A 13,195-nucleotide genomic window follows, 5' to 3' on the forward strand; every position below is an offset into this window, starting at 1 on the left:
CCAAAGGTGGCACCTGACTGTGCCTCACCCTGCAGCCAGCCCTTCCCATCACCACCAGGAAAAGGTAATGTGCCAAATGGAAGTTCAGCCTGATCCAGTTTCTACTGATACATCCAAATCCATCTTCTCCTCTGCTGAGCTCCCAGCTTCTAGCAGAATTTCTTGTTATAGTTTCAAGAACACAGCCTGCTGCTCTGCACCTCTGAACACTATCCCATTTCCATGACTCCAACACAGAGTCATCCAATTCTTCCTGTGCAACAGCCTCATTTGCCTTTTGTGGTGATGGTGCTTCCCAAATCGGTGTCATGAGCAAATTCAGTCAGTGCATGCCTCTTTTTTGTAGCAAGTTAAATTGGCACAATTTAATTTTATTAATAAAAATATTAATTAAAAATATTAATTTAAATACAAAACAAGAGTCAAAAATTATTTGCCAGTTGACTGCCACTTCTCCTTTCAGTACTGCTTGCTTACTTTCCCCTTGCTGCCTAATCCCACTTTAAAATTCCTCTACACCACACACTAGATTAACAAATTGCTTCCCATGTGGTCTCTGGGTAGATTGATTTCTTTCTAGAAGAGATTAACTAGAACTCTAAAGAAATCCTGGCAGAGGCAACACCTTTGCTTAAGAAACCGTATTTCACTCTATTCCACTTTTCAATTAGTTCCAAGTCTTCAGCTTTTCGCTTTTCATCCACTCTAAATTTGTTGTAAAACATATAACAATTAACAACTCTGGTTGCCTGGATCACTTTTCCTTTCCCCTTCTCAATAGAGGCATTGTCAACACAACTCACCATTCACGAGACAGAATCAGACTAAGTAAATTTTACTGTAAAAATGTGCTCCCAGCCCTGCAATTTCACCCAACAGTTCTTTCAGTGTTTTCAGATGGAGATTATGCAGCCTTCCAGTCCCAATGCATGGAGGTCTGTGCTTTCACCTAAATGCAACTATCTCATCTCATGTCACAGTTGGTGATGCACAGGAGGATAATAAATCAAAAATAATTTAATTTTTTAAGTCATACCCTCATTGTTGTTAATATTCCTTTCACTGATATGGCTGTGTAGCCCTTGGCTGTTTCATATCCTTCAGAATATTTACTGTCTTTATCCACTGACAGTCTAAAATAATCTAAAAGAGTACTCCTAGAAAAGCCTTCCACTACTTAGATATAGTATTATGCATTTTCTAAAAGACATACTGGTAGCATTCATGCTGACTCCTTAAACTGAACTATTAAACAGAAGCTAAAACTCTTGGTAATGCTTCAGCAGAAGGTACTCTGAAAACAAGCCTAATAATTTCTCGTGGAACTAAGAAGGAAAAAAAAACTTGAAAGCAGTATTTTAGGGGAAAACAAAAAGACACATAAGGATTTAGTGGATAGACACAATCTGGAGGGTTTAGTTCAGAATTATTTTATATAGCACTAAAAAATGTAATTTTATTGGCATAGTTAGGTTAAAATTACCTATCCCAAGATGGCTGCTGTCAGAATGAAAAGATGTTATGGTCTAGAGAGGAGAAACATTGAAAGACGGCCTTTTTTTTCAAGTGAGACAGAGCATTTCTAAAATATATGTACTATACTTACATTTACCTTGAAAAAAAATATGCATTACATTGTGGTATTATAGCCAGGACAGCATGCAGCCTATTACACGGCAGTCTTAGGAATGGAAACATCTTAGGAAATGGATAGTTCATTATGTGTTCTGAATAGTCCTGTCCTAGTACCCAAACCCAAAAACTACAGAGCTGAAACATTTAGTAGGAGAAAAGATACCTGGTTACTTAATTTAAAGCTTCAGGTTGGCCCTATTATTTTTAATTGAACAGGATGAGTTACCAAATCTCTTTGATTTGACATTGCAGTCTACAGAGCAAAGCTGCTTGATGGTTCAAACTAAGAATCTGAAGAACAAACACTTGTAAACTAAGAAAGGATGAAACTGAAATGGAAACCTATTTTCATGCCTATGTGCAAAATATAGGAAGTTGCATTAACTTCTTCCACTTCCCACACCTGGCTATGTTTTCTTTCATTCAAAATCTTTCTCAAAGGCAAATCATGGATCCCTTACAAGAACCTTTATATAACGCATGAGGATTTGTAACCTGGGGTGATTTTCAGTTACATATCCCAGACAAAGGAACTAGAATAACCACCCAGGAGCTAGACAAAGGGGAAACAAGAGCACATGTACTGGAATTTTTTGAGGAGTAGACATATTTTCCTTCTGCCACCTAGTGACCAATTTATTTGGGTAAGAGCACTCTTTAAAATGTACCATATTAAATGGAACACCTTCATGACTTTTCCTGCACCTCACAGCAGTAGTACTGCTAATCACATTATTCCCAGAGACAGTATTATACAAGTCATGTTGTTGTAGGCTCCTTATAGTAAAGCCCTATAATGCTTATCACCGGAAAGCCTGGAGAGCAGAGTTCACCCTCATTAGAGCTAAGACTTTGAAGGCTGCCTTACACAAGCACATCTGGTGAACCTGTCACACACCATGACTCCAATTCCCCATATAGCTGGAAAATCTTTCAATAATTTCACAGATCTTCACGAGATTTTTATAGCTTGCAGGAGGCACACTTGTTATTTTAAATCTTACTGATCCAGGGTAGAGAGATTTCTAAAATGCTTGATCTGTACAGTCACTCAGTGGCACTGCTGAAAATGTGCCTGGCCCTACCTTCTGATGGTCATAAGGGCTAGGATTACTTAATAGTTTTCCTGTGTATTAGAAAACAATTTATGATGGAAAAAGCGTATCTTTGAGTTGTTCCTAAGCTGTCAAGAAGTGCAATAGAAAGGTCACAAAGGAACGATCCCCATTTTGGAAGAAAACTGGCCTAAGTATTTTCTTATTCATCTCTCAAGATCTGTACAACACTGTGTGCCCCCATAGGAAGGCATGTCTTGTATCTTTGTCTGTCAGGAAAGTAATGCCACTTCAGAACAGTCTCAGCTTGTATAATTGACACCACAGAGTCTTTGGGTTCCTGGCACTAACTCCACAGTTAAATTTAAAACAACAAGTGTCTCAGAAGCAGAGATTTGCACACTGACATTTTTCCAGCCACAAAACAGTCCTGTTTTGACATCACCACTTTATACTGAATCACTGTTTCTCCTTTTCTTTCACTTCAGCACTGCTTCCTTTTCATGGATCTTCAGAAGAAAGTATCTCCAGATTAGTCTAGTTTAATTCATTGTTTTACTTTTAAAACAAAACAGTTCCATCAAGCTTCTTTCTGAACACTATGATAAATACAAAACCCCTTTGATAAACCAGAGAAAATGAATGTTGCTTAGAGTTTGGTTTTAATACTTCTCCCTCATATTATTTTCAGGTATGTAACTTCAAATAATTTGGCACAGATTTACCTACCATCAATGCATTTATGGAATTGTTTTGAACTCCTAGGCATGCCTAAATTATACTATGGTATGGCAGAGGCAGTGGTACTGTGGAACTCCATTCATAATGCTTCAAGTCTAGGGAAGGACACTGGTCTCATTTTTGCACTTTTTACATAAATATCTTTACAAAAGCCATGTATTGGATTCCTTTAAGGGAAAAAAAAACCCCACCAAGCATGGGGGAAAAGGAGGAGAAGGGATTTTATGCCTGAATGATACTTAGAGATTAGAAACAAGCCTATGGTCTTCACTCAAAGAATAAGAAACCCTCAGCAACAGGACACTATGCATCCCTTCCTCAAAAAAATGTTACACCAAGACAGAGCAGACATGACAAAACTTTTCTTAATTTGGTGTAATTATTAATAAATATCACCACTAGACATGCTTTGATCATGGGGAAAAAGAAAGCTCTAAGTTTTCCCACAAGTGATTATTGTGAATTTTATTATCTGTATAAAAAGACTGAGTGCTTCCCTTTGCCACCTGCTGCAGCACAACACCTCCCTGCCAAGTTCTTTCCCACTTCTTACCTTGTCATCCCTTCCCCTGGCTCTGGATTCCCTTTCGCGGCTGCCGGAAGATTTCTCCCCCTTGGACACCAGGTGTGCTCTGCCCGCGGGCCCGCGGGGCTGCAGTCCGGGGGAGTCTTTCTTCAAAGATTTTCCATCTCGGTTGGGACGTTTTATCTGAGGTGGAGCCCTAACAACAGCAACCACAACAAAAACATGCTAAAAACAGCGAAAAAAAGAGCAACATTAAGAAGGAAGGATTCTAATTTGCCTTAGTACATTATTACTAAAGCTGCCATGACCCTAAGCCTGACTTCCCTATATCTACAAATCCAATATCACATTCCTGGTTCTGTCTGATACCCAAAGTAAGAAGAAAAAACACAAAAGAAAAAATTAACAACATTATTAGATCAGTACACCCAATCAGTCTTAGAACAAACCAACACCCATGTAACAAAAGAGGAAAGAATTTAGTAAAAGTCTTCAAATCAAATATTCCTCTGACTCCAAACCAGGAGATTATATTAGGCTACATTCACATGCACAAACTCTACACAAACAGATGACATTCCTGGTAAAATAAAGATTTAAAAAATAGAGGCATAAAAAAAAGGTGGCTAAAATCTTTGACAGGCCCCAAAACAAAACAGGGAGGATTTTAAACAATCCGCCTACCTCTGACTTCATTCCCCTGTGTGAAAATGTCAAAACATAAAAATTGCCTTGAAAGCAAAAGCAAACAGAGCTGAACTGCAATCACCTATATTTTTGTGCATCACCCACAATGTCAAAGAGTACTCAGCAGTAGAATGAGGAGAAAGAATTTGGTTTTAAGACAAGAAGTCATTGTCATTTTTCTCTAGGGATTGAATTTGAAATACAGAACTAAAATAAACAGCCAGGAATGTCACCCAAATTTAATAAGTGTCCACTATTGAATCTTGTACTGATTCTTGTTTTGAGTAACTCAAAATTTGTTAACCCCAAAAACATTTTCCTGGAATATGCTTTAAATTAAGCACATTCTTAAATACATTGCTGGATACAATGGCAACATTTTGCTTTTCATGCATTTTCTTTAAACTTAACAGCAGAGAACAGTGCCTAAGTTTCCTTATTTGCACAAGATTTAAATTTCAGCTTAAAAGAAGCAGATGAACTGTTGAGGCTTTACCACTAAAGAAAATACAAGAATAAATACATCTTGAACTTTACATAACATTACCACAGAAAATCTGAGTTATTTCTACCACTCACAAAAGTAATTAGCATTAATATAATTTTACATTTATACTCTTAGGTGTTTGGTTTTTTGGTTTTTTTTTTAAAAGCAAAGATCTTTTCTATAATCATAAAGCACAGAAAGCTATAAATAAACTTGACATTTCTTTCTGTTAATCGAGATCTCTCATTTTACTTTGCTCCTTAGCTTATGGGAGTATACACATGTTAAAATTCTGTGCTCTTCTGTTAAAAAACTATTGGCATGCTATTTTTGTCTGTAAACTGAATCTGTTTCCAACCAGCTCTGTTAGGTTGAAAATAGGGATTTCAGAAAATGCACAAGCATCTATTTTAAGAAATCTATTAGCTAACTGAAGTTACCTTAAATATGGTTACAGAAGAGATATACCATATGTAACAGAACATGTTTAGCAGTTACACTAACCAATGGATTAAACACAGGTTGAACTATCTGTAGCTAGGGAGTGATTTCTAACTACCATGTCCTTCAAGACCCTTCAGTTCCAGCTCCTTACAGCTCAGTCATCAATTAATTCTTTTGCTCAAATAAACTAAAATGGAAATGTTTTCTCCTTGCACATGAGAATATGTCACCAAAAGCCCACTTACGTCTGCAGCAGACTCTAGTTCCAGGCACTTAGTTACTCCTACCAGAATAAAGGAGTGACTCTCTTTAGAATGTCAGAAATAAATCTGACTGTACTTTAAATACTTTTTTCTCAATGAATTATATTTACTCTTTATTACAAGTGACTAAACTAAATGTAATAAATGTGTAAAGTAATTGTGATTTTCATGTTACAGAAGCATTCAAAAACAAATATAAAATTATGGTGACCCACCTTTATTCCACCCACTCTGCTTGAGCCTCTCCTTACCTGTGTTCAGCTGGTACAGGAGGAGGCCAAACAGCTGGATCTCTGAAAGGCTCATCTTGACAGGATACAGAGATATCTGGAGGTCTGTCCATTTTAAAACTCTCTAAAGTGTTGACAATGCTCTTAACTTGTTCATATTCTTCAACTAATTCTTGTCGGACCTTGAGAAGTACGTATGTTATTTAAAAATTGTTACAATTCAAACTTTAAAAAGAATCAAACAAACATAGAAAGTACCTCAAGACCATACGCTAACCTCAAAGGCAGGGACTCCTAAATCTTCCTATTCACAAACTTTAGACCAATCAGGGTGATAACAGACCTTTAACAGCAGCATAAGCAATTGAATCTCTCTTGAGTTCATTTTCCTGCTTGTTGATGTCCCAACCAGACACGACTGCTAACGCAGTGATCAATGATCACTCATCCGTAACGTGTGCTGATGCTTGGATTCATGGGTACATGTTGACACGTATGCACACATACTCTCACACTAGTAAGGGTGCTGTTGGCAGATCTGCAGTAATGTGCTACTATTTTGGCATAAAAGATCTCTGATTACAGTCTCTGATGTCCCAGTTGTAAAACTGGCCAAATCATTAAACTTTAATATTACCACATGAATTCTGTGAGGAGCACAACATTAGAGTGTGACCAAAGGAGAGCAACTATGATGGTGAAATGGCAAGGGCAAGATATATGACGAGCAGTTGAGGTCACTTGGCTTGTTCAGTTTGGGGAAGAGAAGGCGGAGGAGTCACCTCACAGTGGTCTACAACCTCCTCAAGGCAGGCAGCAGAGAGGGAGCTGCTGATCATCTCTCCCTGCGGACCAGAGATGGAATAAAGCTGCATCAGGGCAAGGTCAGATTGGACATTAGGTTCTTCACTGAGAGCATGGTCAGTCACTGGAACAAGCTCCCCAGTAAAGTACTCATGGAACTAAGTCTGCCAGAGTTCAAGGAGTGTCTAGACAATGCTCTTAGTCATGTGGTTTTGTTTTAGGTAGGAGCAGGGAGTTGGACTCAATGATCCTTATGACTTCCTTCCAGCTTGAGAGTTTCCACCATGATTTTATTAATATATGTGACTGTCATGAGCAAGATACTGGCTTGGACAGAGGGAAAGAGAAGGGTAACCCCCCAAGGCCCTGAACAGATCTCAAAACACTGCATTTACTTTACCAGAAGGTTTATGAACACCTGTACAAAAGAGCCTTAAGTACAGGAAGATCTTGATCATTTCACAGGGCAAAGCAGCCTTCTTGCTCATTCCAGATGGGGTAACTATATCTCTCCAAAGACACAAGACATCCAGCTCAGGCAGGATTATTCCTGCCCTGCTTTGCTCTTTGCTTTCTCATCACACAATCAGTGAACACATTCCCCAATGTGAGAGCTTCCAGCTGAGTTACAAATGTGATTGATTACTAACTTGGTTCCTTCAAACTGTCTTCACACACATCCCTCCTGTCCAAAAATAAATCCAGCCAAACAGCTGCTGTGAGGTACAAAAGAATGATACAGCATAAATCCTCCAGGGCACCGCTCCACAAGAGACAGCCACTTCCTACTCCAGTGCTCCAAAAGTACTGACAGGATTCCTTCTATCAGCTTTCCAACACATGCAGAGAAATTGGTGGAAAACAACTTTCTAGCACTAACAGCCAGTGTATTGTCGTTCACCTCACTGGACCAGCAAGAGGATGGTATCTGAAAACTAAGGGAAAGTGACCATTTGATGCTTTGGAAGATGAAAACAGACTAATGTCTGCCAGCCATCTCTTAGCCTGACCTGAGCAGACCAAACTCTGAAATACACACCCTATTTCTTAGTCAATACCTGGCAAATCAACCAACAAGGAATCCTCAGCATGTGGACCACAAAGGAAAACCAGCCATAAACTCCTAAAGGCCTTAAAGAAACTCAGATGAAATATGTGCAGAAAGACTTCCTTGCAGTCGAGAAACAACCCAGACATGGGCCAAAAAAGTTTGTGCCACAATTATGAAGTTGACTGAGCAGTGTCTTTCAGTGATCGCTGACACTCTGAAGCAACCTAGGAAGGATGCAAATGGAAAAATCACTGGTTTAGACTCACCCAGTCTCCTTGTCCCCATCATGCACACCATTATGTGCCAGAACCCTTAGGAAACTCCAGCTCAGGTTTTAGAGAGCCTGAAGAAAGCTTTTAAGTTATATACGTTTAAGCAGTTTCAAGAGATAGTGTGGCAAGTTAGCAGATCACCCCTACCAAACAGAAAAAAACTCCCTTTACTTCTTCTCTCCAACCACACTCTGCCCCTGCTCTTCTGGATTCAATTCTGGCATCTCAATACAGTAAGACAGGCTGGTAAAATGGCAAAAAAATTGACCAAGGAGGGTTAAAAAAAAAAAAAAGACACTTCTGCTGAGTTAGCAAGCTGCACATGCACACCATCCTGTGATCAGGTAAATCCCAAGGAAAAAATAGGAAAGGGGGCAGAGGAGGGAGAGAAGCTGGCACAGATGGAAGGAAAAAAAAAGGTAGGGAAGAGCTTGGTCTCTCTAGGCATGGCAGGACGTTAGCTGGATTCAGCTACCAGGTGAAGCTGCCTGGTCCCCAGATCCAGGCTCTGGTACAGCCCCTACAGTTGCCCCTACCAGCCACATCACCTCCTCTGGGCACTGGGTGATGTTGGAAGGCCCAATAAAAAGCCTTTCAGCCCATGGGATGGCCCCACAGCCATTTTGTTTTGACATGCCAACCCCAAGAATTTCCAGTAACCAAGCAGAAAACATATCCTATCATATGGGTATAAAACACAGTGAACAAGAATTGAGTTCACTTGTTCTTAGTGGTAGTTAGAAAACCCATTTCAGGGAGTACCTCTGTATTTCATAATCTGGCAACTGTTATACCTTTTCCATCACCAGCTTTTATTTGCTATGCTAGAGCTTGTACTTCTATGCCCATTGCAATAAGTGTGGGTATTTGTACCTTGGTAAATACAAATAATGTGTGGAATTTTTCTTTAGCTGAAGAAAAACTGATCAGGTTTATCTCTAAGTGTTTTCCAAACCTGAAATTACTACCTGCAATTAGTGTTAGTTATTCAACAAGCTTGATCTTTTAAAAAGTGAAAATAAAAGATCCCTAAACCATATCCAAAACAGATATCCTGCAACGCTGTCTGATCCCACAGAGTGAAGGTATAGCTCCTATAATGACACCTATTCATGAGTTACCCACAGAATGTTTCTTAATTAATCATGAGGTAACCTACTAAGTGTAAATGAAACAGGCACGAAGCAAAAGCCAGCAAAAGCACAGATTGACCAAAATGTGTTTGAAATTATAATAATAAGAATTTACCCTTTATTCTTTAAGCAGGAATAGGTGCACCTAATCAGAGCACCTGCAGTGCTCCAGTGGAGGCCCCTGTGCTCTCAGCTCTGGTGCAACACAGAGCACATGGCTCTAACACGCAGCAGGTTTTGCTTGACAGCCGCTGGCCTTGTCGTAAGCCAGCACTATCTCCCAGGGGCACGCTCTGCTGTCATTCTGCAGCTGCTGAACTGTCACTGAAGCCGCTCGTTCCTACAAGCCAGCTGTCTAGTAAAAACACTGCAGCAGCCAAGAAACTCTCTCAGAATAAACAGGGAGAACGTCAACACAAGTAAAGTTCACAGTAGTGGACATGAGACTAAACCTACCTTTTACTTTTGGTAAGGATGAGTTGCTTCTGATTTTGTATCCTTCCAGTCCCAGCCTGCATTTACATGAATTAATATGCCTACCTGTCAGCCTAACCTCAAAGCACAACAAAGTAACTTTTTCTTTTTTAAATGAGCTCAAGAGGCCTAGGAGTGAAGATGCAAATGGAGGTACACTTGGCCAACCCAAGTGCAAGCTGGGAACTCCCTGGATGCAAAACAAGGATGGTCGCAAAACCAGGTCACCCTGATTATCCCCAAGATAAACCAGTCAAGAGATGATGATCAATGGCTGTGAATTTTCCATGAAGTCAGAGGAATTCTTATCCTGTAATGTCTCTGCTTTAGTGGATCCTCAGCATGCATCTTTTGCCCTCTTTAAATCTGCAGGGTGTGCCAGACAGTAACAAAATCCCTCTTCCCTGGTGAGCACTGATTTGGAATTCCCAAAAGCAGTATTGCATCAATTGTAACTGAATGAATCAGCTGTTTTCAGAGGAGAAGATATTAACAAGTTCATATTCCTCCTCATCCTAACCATCAGCTCCAAGCATGAGGAGTCCTCATAATCAAGATGTCCAGTTGCAAAGCTGAAGCTGTCTCTCGGTGTGACATGAAATACAGCCCAACAAATACTTGCACAGAACATCATTCCGTCCAGACCAACCTGTAGCAATTTTAAAACAATGACACCTATGCAAAGAGAGGTAGATCAAGAGCATTTGGGAATCTGATCCAAAATCCCAACTACTTCTGGTTCACCTGGGCTTTGACATTGCTCAACAAACTACTGAGAAAATCCTCTGTCGTATACAAGGCAACAAAGCAGATCCACCAGGCATGAGGTACCTGTTCAGGATGGAGCACCCACTGTTAAGAAGGACCAAACGGGAAGAGCAATGGTGCATGTAAGAGATGTAAGTTGGTTTGCTGCACAGCCACAGCTGGAACCATTCTTTGAGATGTTCCTCAAATGAACATTTTTGTTTTACAATGGAATGTGTCCACAAACACACTAAACTTAGTTCGCTGCCTCAGAAGTATCAGTAGGACAAAAACCCTGTTAGTGAGCTGCACACAAACCATACAGAAAGGAAGGGGATGCTTCATACTGACACTCAGCATCCCAGGAATCCTTCAGAAGGCTCAAGATTGTGAATGTGTATGCAGACAGTACATCCCAGAGAAGAACTAATTTAAGTAACAGCCTTCTCCTTTGAGCACTTACATGGACATTCAAGAGTAAAAGCTCTACCCACACAGTGTTAGTGATTGCTAAACTCCACCCTCAAAAGGCACCAGTGGTATTATCCTCTCCAGATTCCTCAGATGATGGAGAAGCTGAAGTACCTGAAGAACAGGCTAGTTCCATATGTTTGAGGAGACAGAATTTCAGGTAAAAATCAACTGCATTAATCCCCTTAACCATGACCCAAGGGCTGCTTTGCTACTCAAGCCATTTGCAAGAACCACACTGGTATGGGAATCTTTTGCTTCTGCACATTACTGGTACCAGGTGGGTTGGACTTGAAATTTGCTAAACTTACATAATCTGTATGGCATTACTCTTTAATGAGAAAGATCTAAAATTGATATCTGGATTTTGCTTTAATACTGTGAATGAATGTTACTTGTGATCCAACTTCTCAGTTAATTTTTTTTCAGAACAGGTTGTCATTCAACACAGCTCCTTGGCTATGACTGACAGTTTGAACGTAGCTGCTGTGGAGCTGGAAAGTAGAGCTAACATCCACATCATCAGACTCCCTCTTAGTCTGTCTCAAGGAGTGAGAAAGCACAACAATTATTTATAAAGAGTGGGTAAAGAAAGCAGGTCAATCTCTATAGGTCTCACCAAAACATGCAAGCTCTGGTATAGAAAAGCTAGTAGTTCCAGGGCTGCATTGTTTGCTCTTGGGCTGTATCATTTTGTTCCCATAAACGAATGAGAAGGCAAATAACTTAAGGATGAATCCCTTAAATTTTTTTTCAGTCACACTTCTTACTTTTTGCTGTTTGTCTCTGAGCCTGGCATCAGCAGCAGCAAAGCAATATTCTGACAGAGCTCGTCTGCCACTACTGTGTTGGGAAGTTCAGAATTGAGTGCACAGCATGAGAGACACTACCCCACCTGCGGCGGATCTTATTTGGGACACATCTCTAAAGCATTTATGTGACATGGTCAGGAGCAATTCTTCTTTTGCCTAAAGGGGATCATTTCTGAGAAGGTGCCAACTTCAGATTCTCTGCTGGAGAGACAGCTGCCTTCCCCAGGGAATAAATCCTGGAAACTGTGTTAATGGTCCTTTTGTACTTGAGGTTTGTCTCCAATATGCAGCACACATTCCATGGTGCACAGGCTTCTCTGAAGCAGTTCAAACAACACACAATAACAAGAGACTTGAGTGACCTTCACAACACAAGAGCTGTTGAAAGTTTATTGAAAGAATCAGTGTCATCAGAGGAAACACTAAATACTAGATGTGAAGACAATGCAGTAGTTCAGCTGCAGAATGAGGAAATCCTCATACTCTACCTTCACATCAGCTACAAGTTTGGCAGGAACTAAGGACATGTACTGGGCATGAACACCTTGTATCAGCATGTCCTGGGGTGGGAAAAAGCTTGAATACAAGTACTTGAATGTGAATATCTCCTATACAACATCCAGCTTACTACTTTACCAGGAAAACTATCTCTGCTGGATGTACAGGCACATGCTTTGCAGCCAAGCTCTTCATAAACAGACTTCTACAGTTCTATGATAAACACCTATGAATAGTACTGTTGCTACAAAGTGATTGTTAATAGTGTTGTACTTATCAGTACACAAAATACTCTATGTTAGTGTCAGAAGTTTCAAGCACAAACCTATAAACAAATCATCTGCTGCAATAAAAAAGGAAAATTTGCTTCTGTTTCTAGGTGATATCATTTACACATACGATATTTAGAAAAACTCTTACTGAAATCATCTCTTTAGCTACCTACTGCAAAATTGTATCTTTCATAGGAGATACATTATTCTTTCAAAACATTGTCTTTATGCAACATGAATTCTTTATTCTAGGAAACACCTTTATATGGTTTTTCTCCTTTTTATGTTTATAGAACACAGTTTGTACCATGAATAATGGGCCAAAAAAATGTGAGGAAGTCTTAAATACTGAAAGAAATAAATAGATGAGATTCTTATATTTCACCTGCAGATTACTTCCATGGTTTCAATAGTACTCTGTCTAGCAGGGAGATGGATGTGTGCAAGATTCAGGCTAAGAGTATGACTTGCAGTTTTAGAAACCTGATCCAGATTTGTACACTATAGTCATTTATCATACATTTAGGGTACATTTTGTGTCATTATAGTCAGACAACAATTCTAGTGATGCTACCCCACCCACTCACATTTTA

At 39.7% G+C, this 13,195-nt stretch overlaps 1 protein-coding gene across 2 annotated transcripts in view; it reads right to left on the reverse strand.

Moving 5' to 3' along the window:
- Positions 1-13,195, reverse strand: part of KATNAL1 (katanin catalytic subunit A1 like 1) — a 39,813-nt gene that overhangs the window by 17,289 nt on the left and 9,329 nt on the right. For both annotated transcript variants that reach the window (XM_059838817.1, XM_059838816.1), the window contains exons 3-4: positions 6,090-6,250; positions 3,985-4,153 (exon numbers count right to left, since the gene is read on the reverse strand). In XM_059838817.1, coding sequence (XP_059694800.1) covers positions 3,985-4,153; positions 6,090-6,250 — 330 coding nt within the window. The remainder of the gene's footprint in view (positions 1-3,984; positions 4,154-6,089; positions 6,251-13,195) is intronic.

This window comes from Haemorhous mexicanus, chromosome 2, assembly GCF_027477595.1.
Source record: "Haemorhous mexicanus isolate bHaeMex1 chromosome 2, bHaeMex1.pri, whole genome shotgun sequence".
Classification (NCBI taxonomy): Eukaryota; Metazoa; Chordata; class Aves; order Passeriformes; family Fringillidae; genus Haemorhous; species Haemorhous mexicanus.